The sequence below is a fragment of the Camelus ferus genome, chromosome 7 (assembly GCF_009834535.1).
Source record: "Camelus ferus isolate YT-003-E chromosome 7, BCGSAC_Cfer_1.0, whole genome shotgun sequence".
Classification (NCBI taxonomy): Eukaryota; Metazoa; Chordata; class Mammalia; order Artiodactyla; family Camelidae; genus Camelus; species Camelus ferus.
This window is the reverse complement of record NC_045702.1, coordinates 17671202-17693941: the sequence shown is the minus strand read 5'-3', so window position 1 is coordinate 17693941 and position 22740 is coordinate 17671202. Positions and strand designations below refer to the sequence as shown.

At 41.8% G+C, this 22740-nt stretch overlaps 1 protein-coding gene across 1 annotated transcript in view; it reads right to left on the bottom strand.

Annotated features, from left to right (window-relative positions):
• The window catches only part of AGK (acylglycerol kinase), a 95480-nt gene that overhangs the window by 58831 nt on the left and 13909 nt on the right, over positions 1-22740 (bottom strand). The window contains 3 exon segments of the mRNA XM_014559861.2: positions 8432-8554; positions 13453-13691; positions 15060-15180. Coding sequence (XP_014415347.2) covers positions 8432-8532 — 101 coding nt within the window. The 5' untranslated portion in view covers positions 8533-8554; positions 13453-13691; positions 15060-15180.

Here is a 22740-nt window from a genome sequence, read left to right as displayed (position 1 = left end):
TCACTCCCACAGCTTCATACCCACCCATTTGTGTTTCCACCCCTCATACCCCCACTCAGATCCCAGCCTTTCCTACCTTCTATGTAAACTACCGAAGCACCCTCCCAACCTCCACGTTTTTCTTCATCCGACGCCTCTTACACAGGGAGCCGGACTAAACTTCCTAAATGCCACCACATTCACGACATCCTCCTCTCCTTGAACAGCTTCACCGAGACCTCACTGCTCACCATATACTACCAACTGCTTAAGTCAAAGCCTTCCATACTCTGGCTTCCCCCCATTCTACTGAAAAAATGCAACTCTACAGTGAAGTCACATTCTTTGCCACTCACCAAAAATACACTGTGCACGTCCATTTTCTGCTCAAGTCACTAATATCCCCTAGAACACCGTCCCACTCACTCCGCAGGCCCAACTCAAAAGACATCTTTGTTCTGATGCTTTCTCCAATGGGGAAGGAAAGGAGCAAGGGCAGCACTGTCTCTGATGGAGAGCTTTCTTTGTGCCAGGCCCTAAAAATCTGCACGACAACCCAAAGAGATGGGTACACCACGATCCCGTTTATAGACAGAGATCTTATCCAGGGTCACAGAGCTGATGAGTGTAAGTTGACATTCAAATCCATCTAGTCACCCTCCTTTTAGCCGCGCTGCTCTAGTGAACTCTCAGAAGCAATCATTCTCCATTTTCTAATGCATGGATCAGGCTCACCACATCTGAACCCACTGATCAATCTTAACATCCCCCCAAACAGGACAGACACCACATACTTCCCAATGTGATACAGTAAGAAATCCACAGTAAAAAAAAAAATGTGATTCAAATGATGTCCCTCAGAGCAGTGCTCCTCAAAGGTTAATGTACACACATCCCCTGGAGATCTGGGTAAAATGCAGATTCGGACTCAGTGCATCTAGGTTGGGGCCTAGGATTCTGCATTTGTGGTAAGCTCCCAGGAGTGATCTGTGCTGCGGGAGCACAGCTCACACTTTGACTCACAAAGCTCTAGAAGCCAGACCTAGTCACCAGTTTACAGGACACAGGTGAGACAGAGGACCAAGTTAAACAACACGTGGCCGGGACGAGAATGACCGGAGTCAGGCCCCACTGGCCTCGGTGCAAAACTTAAGGGAGTGCCAAAAAACACAGGGCTGGAGATAAATATTTTAAGACAATATGTTTAAAAAATCAAAATGAATGCAAAAGATCCATGATGAACACAATATCAGAGTTTTAAAGACTGAATCAGTATTACTGATTTTTATTTTTGCCTCAGGCTCCGAGAGGGCTCTGCACAGCACTGAACCACCAAATCTAGAGTATGAAAAATTCTACAGGGCAAATGTAGATGTGCCTGGTTTCTAAAACAAATACTATAAAAGGAAGAGGGGACTAGAATTTATGAGGTTTAAGAGATAAACATCAAATGCAACGTGTGAAACTCATTTCGATATTGACTTAAGCAAAACCATAAAACAGAATTTGGGGTCAATAGGCAAAATGTAAACACAGACTGAATATTAGACGACACAAAAGATTTTTAGTTTTGTAAGGTTCAAGTTAAAGGCATTATGATTTTTTTAAATTCTTTAATTATTAGACATAAGGTACTAAAGTATTTACAAGTAAAACGACATGAGATATACCTGGGATTTGCTTTAAAATATTCCAGGTGAAAAAAAAAGCAGAGGAGAGATGAAATGTGATCAGTCAAATGCTGGTATTTGTTGAAGCTGAGAGACGATACATAGGGATTCATTATACTATCCGAATTTTATATATTTAAAATTTCCATAACAAAAAAATTTTAAGTAATCCTTTCTTCCCTCAGGCACGCCTAACATTTACTTTGTACCACTCAGACAGGACAGAGCTCGGAGTACCTTATTCATCCATATAAAAGCAGCTGCTCTTTTTAACGTGCCAGAACTGTGATCTTCTCATTTAAGTGAGATATTGTGAGCAGGAAGAAAAGTCAAGTTGAGCACACCTGAAGAACTCGCCCAAAGTCACATCGGCAAGGACAAAGGCAAGGCTCAAACCCAGACCCAAAGGACTCGGAAGGAAGCCCAGATGTGAAACACAACATTCTAACACCCATCTTGCCACGTGGGGCTTAAGGCGTAAGACAAGCTCAGTTTGTAGTTCGTCCTCTCTCTCTCGTGCTACCTAAGACACGGGAGCCATTCTTAGAGGTTGAGAGGAAGACCTGGTTTTGAATTGTGGCTCTGACACTTACTGTGTGACCTTGCGCAAATCACTTAATCTTTCTGTTCCTCAGTTTCTTTTATATTCGGCTATTAACCTCACACTATTATGAGAGGCATAACCATCTCATAACAGTTGTTAGGAAAATAAAATAACTGTAAAGTGCTTAGAACTGTGTCTGACACCTGGCAAGCACTGATTAAGTGTCTGATGACCAACATTATTCCTACTAAGTTCTCAATAAAACTGCATAACACTGAACACAGCCCTCGGGCCAACTCATAACCATTCATTTTTACTTCTAAGCAATTGTTTTGACCACAGAACTTGAAAGCTGGGCTCCCACCAATGCTTAGAGTATAGTAATCAAAACGAATATATAGTATCAAGATGAAATGTTCCTATGCTCAAAGGGAAAAAACTCTAGTATTAATAAAAACCTAGGGACACATGGCCCAGGACCACTGCTATAGTGTCACTTTTGCTTTGCAAGTTTCATGTTGAGGGGTGCATAGTGTTTGTGGGATAAAAACCTCCACGAAAGTACCAGGTTATGGCTGAGAGGCTAGAAGCTCTACGAAATAAACAGAAGGGAGACCTGGGTCACAGGCCAAGGCGGGCAGGAGAATTGGTGCCCAAAGCACAGAGCCCAAGGCCTAAGCTGAGAACCAGGGGCCAGCACTAAGCCACTGATAACCGCTGGACCATGAGGGTGCGCTGAGAAACTGTGGCAGGACTCACCAGCCCAAATCCCAGGGAGAGGGACCAGGGTCAGGACAAGAAAGGACAGGTCCCCAAAGATGAAAGGAACAATCTGAGCTCCAATTAGATGGGCAAAGGTTCAGGCATGGCTTGCGGCTTTTAACAACTCATACCCTGCCTCTTTGATGGTTATGTTCTGTCACTCTTAAAACTACACTTTTCCAAGCTGTCCTGTTCCACGTGGAAGGTGAAATAAATAAAAGGCTGAGATCTCAACACACCATCTGGCAGGTCCTTGTCTTCCTTCCCCACTGGCTGTCTCTCTCCAACCACTCATTGCCCAGTTACCAGCAGTAATTCGTTTTAGCTCCTGAAGTACTAAGTATGTATCACACCAAATTTATTCAATTACTAGCACGTATTGAACCCTGCTATCAGCCAGGCACTATGCTGAGAGCTTTATAGCCTTGAACTTGATCCCTCATTGATCTAACAAGGTACTGTTATTATCCCCACTTTACAGATGAACCTAAGGCTTTGAGAGCCCAAGGTCACACCGTTAGAAGTGGTAGTTCTGTCTGCCTCCTTTCTTATGGTACTTTCTGTTAGCAGGCCCTTTGCTACTGAAAGGGCTCGGAATGAGAGAGGGACCATGGCAGGTAACTGCTGTCATGATGGACTGAACAACGTGGAACACGATCTCCCCCAGGGAACCCAGAAAGCTTGGGAAGAGCAGTTGAAGAGGAATGAGCAATACTTAAATTCTCTTTACTTTCAGTAGAGGGTCATTTCCTTCTCTTCAGTTGCTCTTCCCGAGTCCTGAGAGCAGTCCCTGCTGCTCCTGTCAACTACTGAAACCTGCTGTGGGGGAAATTATGCAAAGAAAGACATCACAAGTTCTTTTCCTTGAAACTGAGGGGTAGGGAGAGGAAAACAGGAGAGGAATTCCCAATGGAGAAGAAAACTTATAAACACCGTAACAATGGAATAATGCCTGCAAATAAATAATATCTGTGTCAAAAGACAAATTAAAGGCCACAACAAAAAATGGGGCAGATAGAATAAATTAACATATGCATTTTTTCCAAATCTGATGCCAAAAAAATCCACCTTTTCCCTTAAAAGTAAACTATAATTTACTCTACTAAACCATAGTAGTTATTAAAATCTTAAAATCAACACCGAAATACAGCCAATTACTATTACTGGCATGTGAATGCTATACCAAGAGACACTATTTTCCTTTCAAAGGAAAGAAAAAGTCAAATACATGTAATACAACAATTTCCTTGCTTTTTAAAATGAGAAATGTAAAATATTATGTTCACTGGTCTTGGAAATCAAGAACAAGGAATCCAAAATTCTGTAAGTATAAAATAATAATAATTATTGTATGGGTATCTTCTAGAATACTATTTAGCAATAAAAAGAAATGGACTACAGATAAATACAACAATGTGGACAAATCCCAAAGCCATTATGCTAAGAGAAAGGAGCCTTACAAAAAAGAATACAGTTTATACTATATGATTCCATTCATATAAATTTTAGAAGTGAAAAAAATGAATCTACAGTGGGGAAAAAAATCAGAACAATGGTTGCCACAAGGTGTAGGGGACAGGGATTGACAGTGAAGGGACATGAGGGAAACATGAGGGATGGCAGCGTGCTCTGTCTTGCTAGGAGTCTGGGTTACACAGGTGCCTGCATCTGACAAGACTCGGAGAACATACACTTAAGATTTGTATATTTTGTAGTATGTAAATTTCACAGTAAAGGAAAAAACACTATAAACAAATCTTGAACTCTAATTACTGATATGCATGTTCAGGTATTTAGGTGGCAGTATACTGATAGCGACAAATTACTTTGAAATGCATCAAAAAGGAAGACTGACAGAAGGATGGACAGGTAGATAGATACATGATGAAGCAACAGAGTAAAACCTAGAATCCAAGTAGTAGGTAGGAAGGTGTTTGCTGTAAAATTCTTTCAAGTTTGCTGTATGTTTGAAAATTTTCATAGAATGCAGGAAAAATAAACGTACTCATTTATATATGGCAAACAGGTAAGGAAGCTAAAAAAAAAAAAAAGGAGGAAAAGTGAAAGGCCAAGTGAAAGGGAAAGGAGAGCAGAAGAGAGAACGGGAGGAGGGGAGTCAGACGAGAATGTGAGCAAAGGCCCACGAGAAGCACTGAGAACACGAAGGAATGACCAAGAGCCCCCAGGAGGTTCCGAAATAAGGGCCTTTGTCCCTGGGCCGTGTGTTCAGTTTTTCACCACTAGTTTCTACTAAATGCTAATAAATGTGTTCTGCCTATTTAATAAAAGAGCTTTATTCCATCTGAGCAGTTAAAAATGAAATGGGAACATAACAGGACCACTCTAATAAAGCCTTATGAAAGGCATTTAAAGGGTAGTGTCATTTAATAAATGCAACAGAACTTATATACTGAAGTGAGCATTGCTCTTCAAAGTCGTCGGCAGCAAAGAAAGCACATGGGATTTAGAGGATCATTAACCTGGGTCCAAATCCCAGTTTCACCAATAAGCAGCCATATGACCATAGATAAGTTACTATTTCTCTGAGCCTCAATTTCCTTACCTATGTATGGAAATCACATTACCTCTCTCACAGGTCTATTTTGAGGATTAAATGAGACCATATATGTACAGGGAAATGACTAGCCTAGCACTAGGTATGGAGTAATTATTAAATACATGTTGTTTTTCTTTCCTCTTACTCTAAAAATGCCACGATTGCTTACTATTGCTTTGTGACACATTTTTTGAGCTGCTGCCCAGGTGAAGAAGAGCAGAAGGGTTCCGAGGGAGGGAAGAACACAAGCAAAGGGAGACAGAGGGACAACAGGCAACAGGTCTTTTTCTAGATACTTCTGGAACATAAGGGTAGAATTCAGGGCTTATGGAGGGAAGGTGAAAAGGAATCAGAAGCAGGCTGGAGAGGAAGACAGGACAGGATCACGAAGGGACTCTTAAACCAGGCTAAGGATCGGGTCTTCTTCCTCTAGGCACTGAGAGGCATTTACAGGTTGTCAGTAGGAGAGTGACATCATCAGAGTTCTCTTTTAGAAAGAACATTCTGCCGGCCGACTGCATTGTACAGGCAGCACAATTAAACAAATTAAACAAAAAGTTCTCTGCGTTTGCATGAGCCTCCTTCCCTAATGTGCATCCACATTACATATTAACCGGAGGACAGATGCCTGCTCAACCAGAAAGATCGTTTTTTGTCTTTCTTCTGATGCTAGCAATGTAAGTTCTTAAAAGCATCGTGTTTTTCCCCAGCTCTGTAGGGGGTCACGGTGACTTGCTGCTCACTTTGTACGTGCTCACCTGGACTACGTACCCTTGGCGAACTTTATGTAAAATGTCAGTATGTCATTTTGATACACGATCCTTTGTCTCAAAATGTGTATGACTATATACACATACAGGCGGAACAGTTCTAAGAGCTTTAGAGCTTTCTGAGAATCTGCTTCCTGGATTATAATCCTCGATTTGGTTCGAATAAAATTCCCTTTTTTCTTAACTTGATAGTTAATTGAATTTTTGTCAACACAACACAAATATCCACCAACAGATAAATGGATAAGGAAAATTTGATATATACATACAATGGAATATGATTTAGCCATAATAAAGAAGGAAATTCTGACATTTGCTACAACATCAATGAACCTTAAAGGCACCATGCTAAGCCAATCACAAAAGACAAAACCTGCATGAGTCCACTCAAATGAAGTAGCTAAAGTAGTCAAACTTAGAGAAACCGAAAGTCGAATGGTGGTTGCCAGGGGCTGGAAGGAGGAGGAAACCAGGAGTTGTGTTCATAGGGTACAGAGTTTCAGTTTTGCAAGATCAAAAGTTCTAGAGCTCTGCTGCGCAACGATATAAATGCACGTAACACTACGCTTAAAAATGGTTAAGGCGGTAAATTTTCTGTTAGTGTTTTTGACCATAATTTTAAGAAAAGGAGAGGGGAGAGGCTAAATAGCACTAGAGCATGCAGGAGAGAAGTTTGAGAAAAGAAAGCCAGGCAGGACAATGCGGGCTGCATTCTGAGCAGTAACCTTGAATGTCAAGGGCAGAGACACACCCAAATGATGCCTCCAGGCTCCTACTGCACTTCTCCTTCAACCTGTTTCAGATCCAACTGAGAATGAGGCCTCCAAGATGCTGGAGACTGAATGGGCCTTTTTTAAAGTCTCAAGACTATACTGGCAAGAAATTATTATGGTACCTTAAAGATATCCTGAACAGGGGACTCAGTTATTTCCTCAAATCTTTACCTAGCAGTAGCAAGAGCAATAATCCTCAGTGGGTGGGAGGTTCTCCCACACTGAGCTAGCTGTGGCCTGGACCGTGTGCTCCTGCAAAGGAAATCTTAGTTCCCACCTTGGCAGGAAGTATAAGGAGCCTTGAGGGCTCAAGTGGAGTTAGAAAGGGGAAGAAGAGACAAACCTTATATGCTCCACACACAATTTGTTAAAACATTTCCTCTGCCCTTCTCTTTTTTATGTATTAAAATTTTAAGATTCTTAGATCTATTCTTTATATGCTAGCTAACGGAATTCAAGTGCTTAGTCTTGACAATACTCAGAAAAGAGGGGACTGTTCCATCTTCCTCTCAGCAGCATAAGCTAGACCCCTTGCTCACCATCCATCATCTCTGACGGTGGTGAACGGAGAGCGTTTCACAGAAGTACCCGTGAGAATCTCCTTCCCAACGGGGAGACTTCCATTATACAGCCTGTTCTATTTTCTGTTTAACAAAGCAGTCACTGAAGACACCTGGATTTCAGAGAATGTTACTATATATTTAAGATGCAGCCCTGAATCCCCAGAAGACTGCAATTTGATCGGCTCTCTTAATAATTCATTTAATTTTTATACAAAAACTGTTTATTTAAATCTTATTACCACGTTAAACCAGAAGAGGAGCTCGGGCACTTTCTTCTCCCCCTAGACCTGAAAGCTAATAAAACCCACAACACCCTGGAATTCCTTATCCAAACAAAAGGTCTGAAAGCCTGTGTCTCATTTAAATGAACCGAGGCTAGTGAGTGAGGACAGCCACAGGGGCCGCAGGCAGCAGACTCAGTGTCCAGCAATGGGCACTGTTAGAGGCCAGGAGACTATAGTGAGAAATGGAAGCACTAAAATCCCCTGGAGACATGGGAATTCCCACCCCTCTACTATTAACTTGGGGGGTCACTTGTCTCTTTCTAGGCGGATCTCAGTTTCTTCCTGTTCTGATCTCACTGCTGGAATCTGTGTCCACTGTGAGTGTTAATAGCTCTGTACAATTCCAGTCGTCCCGAACTGGTTACAAGAGGAAGCCTTTGTCTTTGAGGTTTCAACGTTTACTTTCCTAGTACACCACAATGTTCTACAGACACAAGCACAGCTCAATAAGATTTTAACCCTAGGCCCCTCTGGACTGCTTCGTTGTGGAAGGGACGGCGGGGTGCGGTGGGGGCTGTCAGGTATTTACCAGTGTTTTCCATAGAGCCAGTGGCCTCCCCAGGTCAGCAGGCAGAGCCCAGCTGTAGTTTTCTTCCAGTGATTTCGAAGTGTTTTAAAGAACACAGTCATCTTCTCTTAGGGATTTGCTAGGCTAGCAGAGGCAGAAAAAGCAAAGAAAAATATAATTATTCAAGGGAATCGTGGAGAGAGTCCCTATGACTCTGTCTTATCGTCTTTCCTCCTCTCCATGTTTTTCTTCCTCACTCCTTTTCTTTATTACCACTTCTCCGGCCTCTCCCCACCTCTCCCTCCGGTTACATCATCTTCATCTTCCCACTTGCCCACCGACCTTTTTTTTCTTCACTTCTTTCCACCTAAACTACACTTTCTCTTCTCTCATCATTTATCTTCATCGTATTAGAAGGAAGGGGGACGAGGAGGAAAAGAGAAAGGGAATTCTAAACTACCTATCTTTCCTTTCTCCTTACAGTCACAATACCACTGTCTGAGCATCTGCTTATCCGTTATACATAAAATATATATCATCAAATCAGTAATCCAATTAGTAATATAAAGGGATTATTCAAAACAGAAGAAAACATGAGGCCCTCAATAGAAGAGAATATTCACAGAAAACTCAACGAAGAGGGAATGCCTTAGTAGATACAAACTACTATACATAAAATAAACAACAAGGTCCTACGGTATCGCACAGGAACTACATTCAATTTTTTGTAATAACTTATAATGGAAAAGAATATGGAAAAGTATATATATATATGCATAACTGAATCACTATGCTGAACACCAGAAACTAGCACAACATGGTGAGTCAACTATACTTCAATGTAAATAGAGGAGATGCACGTAGCTCTGTAAAAATGTTCAACTTCCTGAGTAACCAAAGACATGCAAATTACAAAGAACTATCACCCTTCACCTATAAAATCAACAAAACTTTTTAATGATCACATTCACAGATGACCAAATAAAATGAGATGGACATTCACACACTCCTATAAGGAAGGTAAGTAAGCATAACTTTACTCAAAAACAAAAGTGACCATATATACTGATACTGTTTTTTTTTTTCTTCATAGAATTTATTTTACCATTTGATGATCCTTAGGTGCTAATTTGTTTATTAACTTATCCCACTGGAATGTAAATTCCATGAGGAAAAGGACTTTGTTCTGGTCATTGGTGTATCCCTGTGTCTAAAATAAGATCTGGCACATAATAGCCATTCAATAAGTGACTGTTGACTGTAATGCAGTTCAGGACATGCTACCCCAAAACACAGCACCTCAGCATAGTGACTATTTTAAGCTGAAGGAGTTTGGGAAAACAGCAGACGCAGGAAGGTCACTCTGTCCACCTCCCCACCTCGCCCTTCTTCCCTGAAACACATCAAAAGCCTCTTGTGAGAGGGGCCTGCCCTATACGCAGAGGGAAAGATCAACCCATCTCCAAAGACAAAGGGAAAAATCGTAATACACAGGCCTCACTAAATTCCTCGTTTCCTACAATTACCTCCCATTCTTTACTCTAACACACTCCTGCACCACCATCCACTCTTCATCAAACCCAGCATAAAATACTCAGGTCTGTTTCCTTGGAGCTTCCTTGTTTTATGAAGTTTCCCGTGTCACGAAAAACTTATATTAAATAAACTTGTATGCTTTCCTCCTGCTCATTGGTCTTTGTGCGTTTAATTTCCAGACCCAGCTAGAGACCTTAAGAGGGTCAAAGAAAACTTACCCCATTCCGTACATTAAATTTTTTTTTCACTAAGAATTTTTGCTGATGTGGGAAAACTAAAAATATACTGTTAAGCAAAATGAGCAAGGTTTAAAAAGCCAAGAATATAAATCAAAAAAAAAAAAAAAACCAACAGAAATAACAAAAAATTTTAAGTAGTTCCCTCCTGATTATGGATAATGGGTGACATTTATGATTTGCAATGTATTTTTCTACATTTTCAAAATAAATGTATTTTCTACACAGATACATACAACAGAAAATTTTTATAACTATGTATATATGAAGTAAACAGACCAAGAAAAACAAAGAAGTTGCTCTCACTGAAGATTCTCGTTCTTTTATTACTCCCTTTAACCACAAAGACTGTCTTCCTGACCTAAGTTTCATCAGGCTCCTCTGGGCTCTGCTGGACTAGGCCCAACCTTGGGCTTCCCCCTCGGTCCTTGTAGAATCCAGTCTGAGCAAGAATCCTGCTAGGTTAGTTTGGTGAAAATCCCCCGCCCTTGGTATCTGACCACCCTGGGTATCTTATCACTCTGGTCTGTCTTCAGCAAGAATTCTGAGTTAGCCTAACAAGAATCCCCCTCACCCCTGATATTTCCTCTCCGAAATTTTCCATCCCCTGACGCCCACCCTGCTCCTTGACTACAAAACCCCTCTTGTCCTCCGTTGGAATCAGAGTTCCAATTGCCTTCCCCGACTTTAAGACCACCTATAGTGGTCACTATGTCCACCCAGATGCCTCTCCCCACCCATGAATACAGTCGGCCTTAGCATTCTTTAACAAGTGTCGCTACATAATTTTTTCTTTAAAATCATCATTGGTTAAAATTCCTCTAAGGGCGAGAAACATCCTTATCACCAGCAACAATGAAGCCAGTGCCAGGGAGCCTACCTTCTTGTGAATCAGGGTCACAGTCCAGGATGGCACACAGAGGAACCCAAAGGCACATGTGATAATCAGACGCCTCTCCATCTGGCACTAAAGCACTTGTTCATTCAACAGTTCTTTAATAAACACCTACATGCTAGGCTCTGAGCTAGGTGCTAGGCAGAGAAGCACAAGTCTCTATTCTCAAGTGCTCACAACAGTTAAACCCACAGTTACAATACAATGACACAATTTACGATTGCAATACAGTGGGAAGATTGTTGAGGGGTAAGTCATGGCTCTGTGAGAAGCCACAAGAATGACCTAATGTAGACTGGAGATGACACGGTGGTCCATGGTGGGGGAAGTTGTCCCAGAAGGCATGACATTTATACTGGGTCTTAAAAGAGGAGGAGTTTCCCAATGAAAAGCTGAAGAGACTGAAGGGCATAAAGGCCTAAGAGATAGCAAGCTATGTTCAGGGAAACACAGGTGGGTAGTCAGGTACAAAGAGTCAAGTAAATATGGAAGAGTATCCAGAACAAGGCCTCTCAAACTCTAGTGTAAAACTGGTTAAAATGCAGAGAACTTGTTTGCAATGCAGATTCTTGGGCATTACGCCTGAGATTCTGAGTTGTTCTAATTGGGTTGTCATTTTCATCTTTAACGAGTACTCTCATGCTTCCAGTGGAGGTCAGCACCACACTTGGACAAACAGTGGTTAAAAGGGAGGAGATGGTGGGGGAGGTCCGGGAAAGATCAGGAAGGACCTTGAATCCACGCTAAAGACTTTGGATGTTACGTTGAATATGATGAAAACCCTTGAACGGATTTAAGCAAGTGAGTGATAGGATCACATCTGAACTGTAGAAAAGATTACTTTGTAGCAGAATGGAAAATGGGTTGGAAGAGGCTGTGCTTAAGCTATAGAGAGCCAGTAGGAAGTTACTACCATAATCTCTAGGCACATAAATGAAGGAAGGAGCAACACAGATAGAGGATGGATTTGGGAGATCGTTAGAAAATAGAATTTGGCAGCAACTTGATTGTAGAAGGTGAGAGAAGAGGAACCAAGCCAGGTTTGGACTTGGGCAACTTACTGAATAATGATCTCAATCATTAGATTTGGAGTGTAGGTTTGTGAAGAAAGGTGTTGTGTGTGGTGTAGGAGATATGAAGTCTGAGACACCTTGTGGGGCATCCAAGTGGAAACGACCAGTGGATGTCTGGACTTAGCAGTCTGAAGCCAGGGAAAATTGTCTTGATAGAAGATGTAGATTTGAGACTCATTAGTGTGAAGGAGGTCAACTTGGAGTGCAGATAAAACACCCAAGGCAAGGAAAGAAGTTAGAGAACAATGTAAGAGTCAATCACAGTCTGTTTTAAGGTCATCCACGATCGATTGGAATTCCTTTCGTCACAAATGAATGGGTTCGTGTATTATAAAACTAACATGGAAACGCACACACAACCTAGTGTAATGGAAACAGCACTGGGCCAAGGGTCTTGAGGCCTAGATTCTAGTCCCAGTTTTGTCGCTTACTGGCAGTGAGTGAGGTTAAGTCATTTAACCTGTCTCTCTTTTCCCATTAGAGGATACACCTGTTCTGACTAACTCATTTGGCTGTAAAGCTCACATCTGATAGTGTTGTGAATGCACTTTCCTCATTAGCAAAATGAAGGTGCGCCACCTGCTCTGATTAACTTATTTGGCTGTTAAGTTCACAGCTAAGGCGTGTTAATGCACTTTGTAAATTTTTCTGTATTTAAGTCGTCAACACAATATGCAATATATTAGCTACCTACGTATATGCCTTCTAAGTACCCAACAGAATTCTTATTCCCCAGCCTCAGTAAGAAATTAAATTTTATATGTTCAAATAAACATTTCTCATCTGAAATGCATGTGTTTCCCCCCAAGAACTCCCAAATTCTGATTTTATTCGACCCTCTTCACCGTAAGGTGGGGATTTTCTCACTAGGCTTTGGTTCTGTTCATGCATCCCTAGCAAACGGATACCAGGAAAGCACCTGGAATGAATGGACCAACCCATCAATCGATCAGAAACCATTCGCCCTATTTTGCAAATGAGTAAGCTGAATTTCCCACCACCACCACAAAAGAAGAGTAAGGGTCACACAAGTTAGTGACAGCTCTGGAACCAGAACCAGAACCAGGACAGCTGGCTCCCGCAGTGACGACAGGCACCCCGCCATCCGCACGGAGTCCTCCCCGCGCCGCTCCGCCGGGCCCTGCTCCCACGCCCTGCTCCCACCCTCCGCTGGCACCCGGGTCCCGACGGCGGCCCCCAAGACCTGGTTCCCCCGGCTGCGCCCCCCGCCCCGAGGCCCTCCACTCCCGGCCGGGCCCGCACCCGGCGCCCCGGGCCCCATTCCGACCCCGCCGCACTCACCACGGCAGGTCCCGCTCGCAGCCCGGCCTTTCCTGTGTGCTCTCTTAAGAGTCCCGGGTCCGTTGAAGGGAAACCGCTGCCGCCGCTCTCGGGTTCCGCCGCGGGTTCCTGGCGCGCAAGGAGGGTGCGGTCTGCAGGGGCCGCCGCGGGGGCGTGCCTTCCTTTTTTGAGCTTTCATTATTCCTCCGCTCATCCTTATCCTCCATCCCTCTGCCGCTCAACAATATTTTACCGAAAGCCTACCAGGCAAACGCTGTTTTAGGCGCTGGCACTACATCGGGAAATAACTAAATGAAAAGGGCAGTTTTAGATAGTGCTAAGTACCTCGAAGAAAACGGAACAGGTGATAAAACCGGAGTGGAGTGGGGGAGAACTGTTTTAATTAGGCAGTCTCATTAGGCCTCTCTGAGTGAGGGGCAGTTAATCTGGAACCTGAAGGCGAGAAGGAGAACCAGGGCTGGGAGGAGGTGTTAGTTACTCTGTTTAAAACTCACAGCGAATGACTTTCCCAAAGCTCTGGGCCGAGGGTGTGAGTGAGTCTCACCGGAGGGTAGCATCGGGATGGAGCTGAGCAATGGGAAAAGGGAAACCTCTGGTTTTATTTGAGTTGGAGCCGTGCACCGTTGAAAAGATCAGGCATCACAAGGCAGATGCCCAGAGCGCCTGTGAAGAAGGGTGGGAGGCCTCTACCACCAGGGAGAAAAAGCAGCCTAGGGGGGGAGGCAGCCCCTCCAGGGAGGGGGAGCAAGGGCACGCGGAGGGTCATGCGACTCACAGCCGGCCTCACTCAGGACTAACTGAGGAGCGTTCACGGGGCCATCTGGGAATGTTTGTTAGTTTCTTTACTTTATTTCTTTAATATGAAGGCTTTAATTCATTGTGGCCAGGGTGGCAGTGAATGGAGACGCTGGTGTCAGCCTGTTGTGTTCCCAGCAGAGAAATCTGGAAACATCTCCCAGGTTTCTATCTGGATTATCAGACTAGAGAAAATAAGACATCTCCCAAAAATAAAGCCTCAGGATGACATTTGCCAAAGAGGGGAGTGTAGCAATGGTGGGGGCATGATATGTCTCTGAAAGAGAACTTTTTTGTTCCCTCCTTATATTGCATGTTTGTATAAACAGAAGCAACAGGTTACAAGGCTCAGATAGGTCACCTGCAAATGGGAAAAGATCTACATCAAAAGAGGAGTGAGTTGTACACTCATCTCTGAGGAATTAACTATCCATTACATGACACATGTATTTACTGACATTTTAAAGCTTTATTAAAACATCTCATTTATTTTTAAAGTTATATAATTCATACCATTAATATTTCTGGGCTGGAAACTGGGCCACTTTGGTTAAGACAATGATCGCCCCTTTCTATGCTTTCTAGAGGGACAGTTATAAATCAATCAGTTAAAGACTATCAATGTTTTACAGAAGTTAAGCCCCACCCACCCCACCCCTACCCTGTGGGGGAAGAGAGTGGAAGTCACATCTTAAACATGTCACTGGTAAGGTCACAAATGACATTAAAGCGTGGAAATTTCTCAAAGGCTCTTTGCAGGCATCATGACCAGGACTGAGTGGTGGACATGCAGATGTGCCACCTGCACCCACCTTCAAGGAAAGACCTGTGGTCCTAGCTGCTGGGATCTCTATGAGCAGACAGCCTCCATGCAGTGAGCCATCTTGACCAGTGTCACACCCTTCTGGAGGTGGCCCACATCCAATGACTGATCTAGGGGAAATACAAAAGCTTTGTCACTTACTTCCAAAATAAGACACCTCTGACCAGTTATTCTAGCCCCAGAGGTCCCCCCAGAATCAGCTGAGGCTGTCAGGTTGCATCACAGCTCAGCTTCCCCCTCTGCTGGATCCTGCTTTCTCCTCTCCTTTTTTGCAGATGTTGATTCTGAACATGAAACACTGTGTGCTAGACAAAATAATGACTACCCACCCAAAGATGTCCATGTACACCCCCAGAACCTACGAATACTTGGCAGATGTGTTTAAGTTAAGGATCTTGAGATAGGAAGAGTAGCCTGGATTATCCAGGTGGACCCAATGTAATCACAAGGGTTCTTCTAAGAAGGAGCCTGGAGATCAGAGAGAGATGCTGCTCTACTGTGAAGATGGAAGGGAACACAAGCCAAGGAATGTAGGCAATCTCCAGAATCTGGAAAAAGTAAGAAGATAAATTCTCCTCTAGAGCCAGAAAGCACACAACCCTACAGACCTATTCTAGGCTTCCAGCCTTCAGAACTGTAAGATAATAAGTGTGTGTTGCTTTAAGGTACTAACTAAGTTTGTGGTGATTTGTTACAGCAACAATAGGAAATGAATACACCCTGTCTTAGAATATGCCTCCTGGAAAATCCAGCCTGGGACATGTTGATATTTCAATACTTTCAGTGAATCAATATGAAAACTAAATTATTTTTCTGTCTGCCATTTTGTTTGCATAGGGCCATCTGTGTAATCCCTCACTCATCCCCAGTGCAAACCTGCAGTGGCCCTATTCCTTCTCTCTGCCTGTCCAAATCGCATCCTTTCTGAAGCCTTCCTGATAACTACACCCTTGTTGATCTACTCCTTTCTTGAACAACATGATGTTTTCCTTCTACCTTTTTGTTGTTGTTTTTTTCCTGGTGGGGGGGGTGGTTAGGTTTACTTATTTATTTATTTTTAATGGAGGCACTGGGGATTGAACCCAGGACCTCGTGCATGCTAAGCATGCAATCTACCACTGAGCTATACCCTCCCCCCAACAACATGTTTTCAGTCTGCACCACTCACTTCAGCCATTAATCATGTATTTTTATAGGTCAAATAGGAATATCAGAGGTAATGGCAGAACCTCTGTATGCACCCCTGTAGGTAGCTGACAGGTTGGGGTTTTGGGAGACCTACACTGACTCTACTGTCTTCCAAACTCTATTTTACTAGGGTGTACACAGATCCCAAAACAATCAGGCTCAACTTCTAGCCAGTCTTGCATGGTTTCCTGCAGCCCCGCAGAGATCTGACCCTGTGGCTTAAGCAGTTGCAATCCCTTCTGCTAGCCCAGGACTGGAGCCTGGTCCTCTCCTAATCCAGGAGAGTCTTGGAAAGCTTCCTCTGTTGGTCCATGATGAGCATCTCTAATTCCAGAGAAGGTGACTCCAGCCTGGAGCAGCCCCTTGGGCACAGTCCTGAGGCTCAGTGGCACACTGAGATTACACATGGTCAAAGAGATACCCTGATGTGCACAGCCGGAGACAAGGGCATGGCTTATGCTCTCCCTTTCCCATGTTCTTTGTTCAGTATTGCTAACAAATGAGTGAGGCTCCCAACGAGCAGGAAATTAATTCCTAGCAGCCACGTGGAATTCTCCTTGCTCTCCAACTCTTGCCTGGGATCTTTGAAGAAGGACATTCTGCCCTGTCAAGGACAGGGATCTGTGTCTCTTTCACACTTAACACACTGCCACACATGGTGCTTGCTACATACTGAAATATGCTACACATTGGGAAAACAGTATGGGGATTCCTTAAAAAACTAAAAATAGAGTTACTGTATGATCCATTAATCCCACTCCTGAGCATATATCCAGAGAAACTCTAATTTGAAAAGATACATACACCCCAATGTTCATAGCAGCACTATTTACAATAGCCAAAACATGGAAGCAACCTAAATGTCCATTGACAGATGACTGGATAAAGAAGATGTGGTATTAAATACAATGGAACATTACTCAGCCATAAAAAAGAATGAAATAATGTTATTTGCAGCAATATGGATGGACCTAGAGATTATCATACAACATGAAGTAAGTTAGAGAAAGACAAATATCATATGATATCACTTATATGTGGAACCTAAAAAAATAATACAAATAAACTTATTTACAAAACAGAAATAGACTCACAGACATAGAAAACAAACTTATGTTTACTAAAGGGGAAGTGGGGAGAAGGATGAATTAGGAGTTTGGGATTAACAGATACAAATTACTACATATAAAATAGATAAACAACAAGGTCCTACTGTAGAGCACAGGGAACTACATTCAATATCTTGTAACAACCTATAATGAAAAAGAATATGAAAAAGAACATAGACGTGTATAACTGAATCACTATGCTGTACACCAGAAACTAACACGTTGTAAATCAATTATACTTCAATTTAAAAAAAAAGAAAGAAATATGCTACACTGGAAATCTGAACTCAGTTACCTATAAAATGAAATCATGTTCCCCCAAGGGCATGGAAGGAAAGTGCTGACTAATATCTAACAGCCCCTTATACTGAGAGAGTCTTACTTACTTCTCCATATCTGTAGGGTTTTCCCAATATGACAGATTGTCCTAAAACCCAGTAACTTCCCATTGGTCCAGAACCAATCCCAAAGGGACTTTCTCTTGGCTCAAAATCAGTCTTTAAGAGTGTTGAAGGGAAATGATCTCTGTCTAGAAGCAGGGTACAAGGAAACCAGAAGACAAGTGCCATGATGGCTCAAAAAGGAGTACTTCGGCCCCCAGTCAGACCCCTCCCAGCTGTGGAAGAGTGAGAGAGAATGTAAGACTGAACCAAGGCAGAGAGAACCAAGGTTTAAGGGGGCCCCACCTTTTAATTTTTTATTCACTGACAACATAAACATATACAGATATTCATGCATATGTATAGTATTCTCATACTTGCAAACTCCTTCCCAGTTACATACATCAACCACAGAAAGCTAGAACAGCAAAGGTGGCATGCTAAATTCTGTCTGATGATTACCTGGACAGACGGTGCCGTGTGGCTCTCACCGCTCAGTTACTTCCCCCTGCCTTTGCCACTCGGTCAGCTTAGCTAAGCCTGGTGGTAAAATCCATTGCAGGGATGGTATATGGAGCAGCCTGAGACAGGGGCAGTGGGGAACCTACAGTAATAGAACCTCCGTGGTGTCCTAGAGTCTGAAACTTACAGATGCAGAACAAAAAGCCAGGAAGGAAAAAACAAGAGAGTAAATAAACCCAAGGTAAGTATAGCCTCTTTCATCATTGATTCTTGGCTCCACGTGTAATTATTACATTGTACTATGGGTGGTGTAAACTTTCCACTTTCTTTCTTGATCCATCACCCATTATCCCCATTCTTTCCTAAAAGGAACCAAATTTTGTTCAGGTATCCACCCCTCACTTTCACAGTCCCTGCCTGCCTGTGACAACTTTGCAGGTGACTGGATAACCCCATTCCTGTTGCTGAGAGGTGGTTAATAGCAGCTTACGGTACTCGTACCAATTCCTCTTCCATTGCTAGGGCTTAGATTAGGAATTGCTCATGTAACTCAATTTAGACCAAAGAGTCTTAGTGGGGAGCCTGCTGAGAGACCTCAGGAAAGTTTTCGTTCTCCCTTAAGAGGGGGCATTCAAGAAAGCTATGGTGATGGACCGTAAAAATACTATGCTAGGTGAAATGAGCCAGTCTGCGAAAGAGCACACATTGTATGATTCCATTTATATGAAACATCCAGATGGCAAAGAAATAGAAAGTGGATTAGAGGTTGCCTTAGGCGGGGGTTGGGGATGGTTGGGGAGAAATAGGAAATGACTGCTGATGGGTATGAGGTTTCTTTTGGAGGAAGATATTTTCTAAAAATTGTTTGTGGTGATGGTCACACAATTCTGTGAATATACTAAAACCCACCAGATTATAAGCTTTAAATGAAAGAATTATATGGTTTGTGAGTTGTATCTTAATAACGCTGTTTTTTAAAAAAGGAAGGAGATGGTCCCACTTTTTCCCGTAGATAGGATCACATGTGTAGATAATATACCTGAAACCGTTACAACTGTTGATCAACCATGGAGGGAACCAGCCCCCAGGCAAAGTCAACCCACAGAGGATGAGAGGGAAGAGATGAAAAGAACCCGGGTCCTTGATCACGTCATCAAGGCGAACAGCTGTACGGTGCCCAGAGTTTGCTCAAACTCAAACATCCTATAATGTTAAATAAATTCCATTATCATCTAAGCCAGTTAGAGTCAGGGTTTTCTGGTCCTTGAAGACAAGAGCACTGACTTGATAAACTGCAAGCCACATACTCCTAATGGGTAGGAGACACAGTGAGGACAATGTTTTAAAAAAGAGGATGTCGAAATTTTAAGGGGAAAACAGATGGAAATAGACAGCAGAAAGGAACTAGCTGGCTTCAATAGTATGTGCAACTTTTTACTGTTCCTAAAATCATTCTCCAACCATTCCTGTGGACCCTGGACTGGGCATGCTCATTTGCTATAGATAATTAACAATAACATAGAGTCAAATCTTCAGAAAAAATGATATAACACTCAAATTACCATGAATAGCCTTATACGAAGCATCTCAGATGAAATCTGCCTGCGGGAATAGATGCTCCTCCAGCAAAACTTCTATCATAGAAAATTATGTGCAGACACTTTTAACACCTATTTTCATTTGCTTATGTATTTTATGCACACAGATCCTTCTAGAGGCTACTTTGTTTCCTCTAAGAAAAGTATGAAGTGGAGTCCTTGTGGTATTTATGCTTAAAATCTTTCTTGTTGTGACCTTTAATATCCACCACCTCTACGATGAACAGATTGGAAACATGTAAATGAGGCCTTTCAGGAAACCAGCAGGTTTCTTCCATGTTTTATCATGGGATTTTATAAGAACCCTCTGCAATGCCTGTTCTTACCCATGATCTCTATGGGCCCTGCCTTTGCCTGAATGTGACCTCTTTTGATAATGCGTCTCCTTCTCATCCTTTGCTGCCTCCTCTCCTGATGACATCTGGGCCCTGGCTGGCACTTTCCAGTTGCCTGTTTCCTATAGGAGTGAAAAGGGACAAAGATGAGGTTCATGTTGAGTGCATCAAGCGAGAGCTCCACTATTGTTTTGCAAAACCCTGTCTCTCATAGTAACCCAATTTCCAAGTATTCTGGAACAAGAAGTGGGGAATTCTATCTTTAATGACTTTTAAGTAGGTTTTCTTTTAAAGATTTTTTTAGAGCAGTTTTAGGTTTATAACAATATTGAGAGGAAGGTACAGGGATTTCCCGTATGTCCTCCTGCCCCTGTACTTGCATAACCTCCCCCATCATCAGTATCACTCACCAGAATGGTGCTTTTTTTTTTTTTAAACCAAATATGAGCCTATATGAACACATCACCATCACCCAAAGTCCATAGTTATCTTAGGTTTTACTCTTGGTTTTATACACTCTATGGGCTTAGACAAAAGTAGAAGGATGTATATCCATTATTAAAATATAATTCTGAGTAATTTCAATGCCCTAAAAATCCTCTGTGCTCTGCCTCCTCATCTCTCTCCCACCCCACCCCAGAAACCACTGGTCTTTTTACTGTCTCCATAGTTTTGCCTTTTCCAGAGTGTCACATAATTGGAGTTATACAATATGTAGCCTTTTCAGATCAGCTTCTTTCCCTTTGTAATATGCACTTATGTTTCGTCCATGTCTTTTCATGGCTTGACAGTTCGTTTCCTTTTAGCGCTGAATAATATTCCATTGTCTGGATGTACTACCGTTTATTTATCCACTCACCCACTAGAGGTCATTTGGTTGCTTCCAAGCTGTAGCAATTATGAATAAAGCTGCTACACACACCCATGTGTAGGTTTTTGTGTGGACATAAATTTTCAGCTCCTTTGGGTAAATACCAAGAAGCGTGATTGCTGGGTCACATGGTTAAGTGTATGTTTGGTGTTGTTAAAAACCACCAAACTGCCTTCCAAAATGGATGTACCATTTTGCATTTCCACCAGCAGGAATGATGCATTCCTGCTATTCCATATCCTTGCCAGCATTTCGTGTTGTCAGTGTTCCAGATTTTGGCCATTCTAATAGGCGTGTCGTGGTATCTCAGTGTTATTTGCATTTCTCTGATAATGTGATGTGGGGTAGATTTTCATAGGCTTATTTGCCAACTGCGAATCATTTTTGGTGATGTTGTCTGTGAAGGGTTTTGGCCCATTTAAAAACCAGGTTATTTGTTTCCTTATTGTTGAGTTTTAAGAGTTCTTTTATATTTGGATAGCAGTCCCTTTCCAGATGTGTCTTTTGCGTTTCTCCCAGTTTGTGGCTTGTCTTCTAATTCTCTTGATGTTGTCTTTTGCAAAGCAGTTTTTTTTATTTTAATGAAGGCCATTTTATCATTTTTTTTTCTTTCATGGGTCGTGTCTGGTGTTGCATCTAAAAAAGTATCACCATACCCCAGGTCACCCAGACTATCTTCCAGAAGTTTTATAGTTTTGTATTTTACATTTAGTTCTCTGATCCACTGAGTTAACTTACGTGACAAATGTAAGGTCTGTGTCTAAATTCACTTTTTAAGTGGATTTCCAGTTTTTCCAGTACTATTTGTTGAAGAGACTGTCTTTGCTCCACTGTATTGCCTTTGCTCTTTTGTCAAAGATCTGTTCACTATAATTATGGTCACATGGTTCCAGGTGGTCTACAGATCATATTTTTTGAAAAATTATTTTTAATTAATGTACAATATTTAGATACATCACTGTTTATCCCTTCATTGTTGAAAGATTGGGCTTTAAGATTTTAACAACAAAAAAATGACGATCTTTGAAGTCATTTATGATCTATATCCTTAGGGTTAATTTTAAACACTGGAATCAAGGAAAATATCTTTGAGGTTTCAGATACATATTCCCAAACTGTTTTTTTTAATTTTATTTTATTGAGTTATAGTCAGTTTACAATGTGTCAATTTCCAGTGTAAAACACAATTTTTCAGTTATACATGAACATACTTATATTCATTGTTGCATCCCAAACTGTTTTATTAAAAGCTTATAACCAATTTATATTCTCACTATCTGTATACTCTAAGCAGCAGTAAGTAATTTTTTTCACTCAATTTCAACTTATTTAACTGCTGGGCAGATAGTATTTTACCTGTTTTTAACTTATGTTTGATTAAGAGTAAAACAATGCCTTTTCATCTATTTAGCCTTTTAAAGTTTCTCTTCCATAAAATATTTGCTTGTCTTTTACTTGATTTTTATATCTTCGCAACTTGCTTTCTATGTTTATTTTTGCTTTTAAAATTCTATAACCTTATCTAAATGATGAAAGTATCAAATCATCTTAGAAGGATGATATTAGAGTAACCAGATTCTATTGATATTTTAATTTTTTCTCATTGATTTGTTACACATTCTTTATAGAGTAAGAATGTTAATCCTTTATTCATTGCAAATATTTTCATGGTTTCTTTGCCTTTGTACTTGGTTTATGATATGTTTGACATTTGAAAAACGAACAAA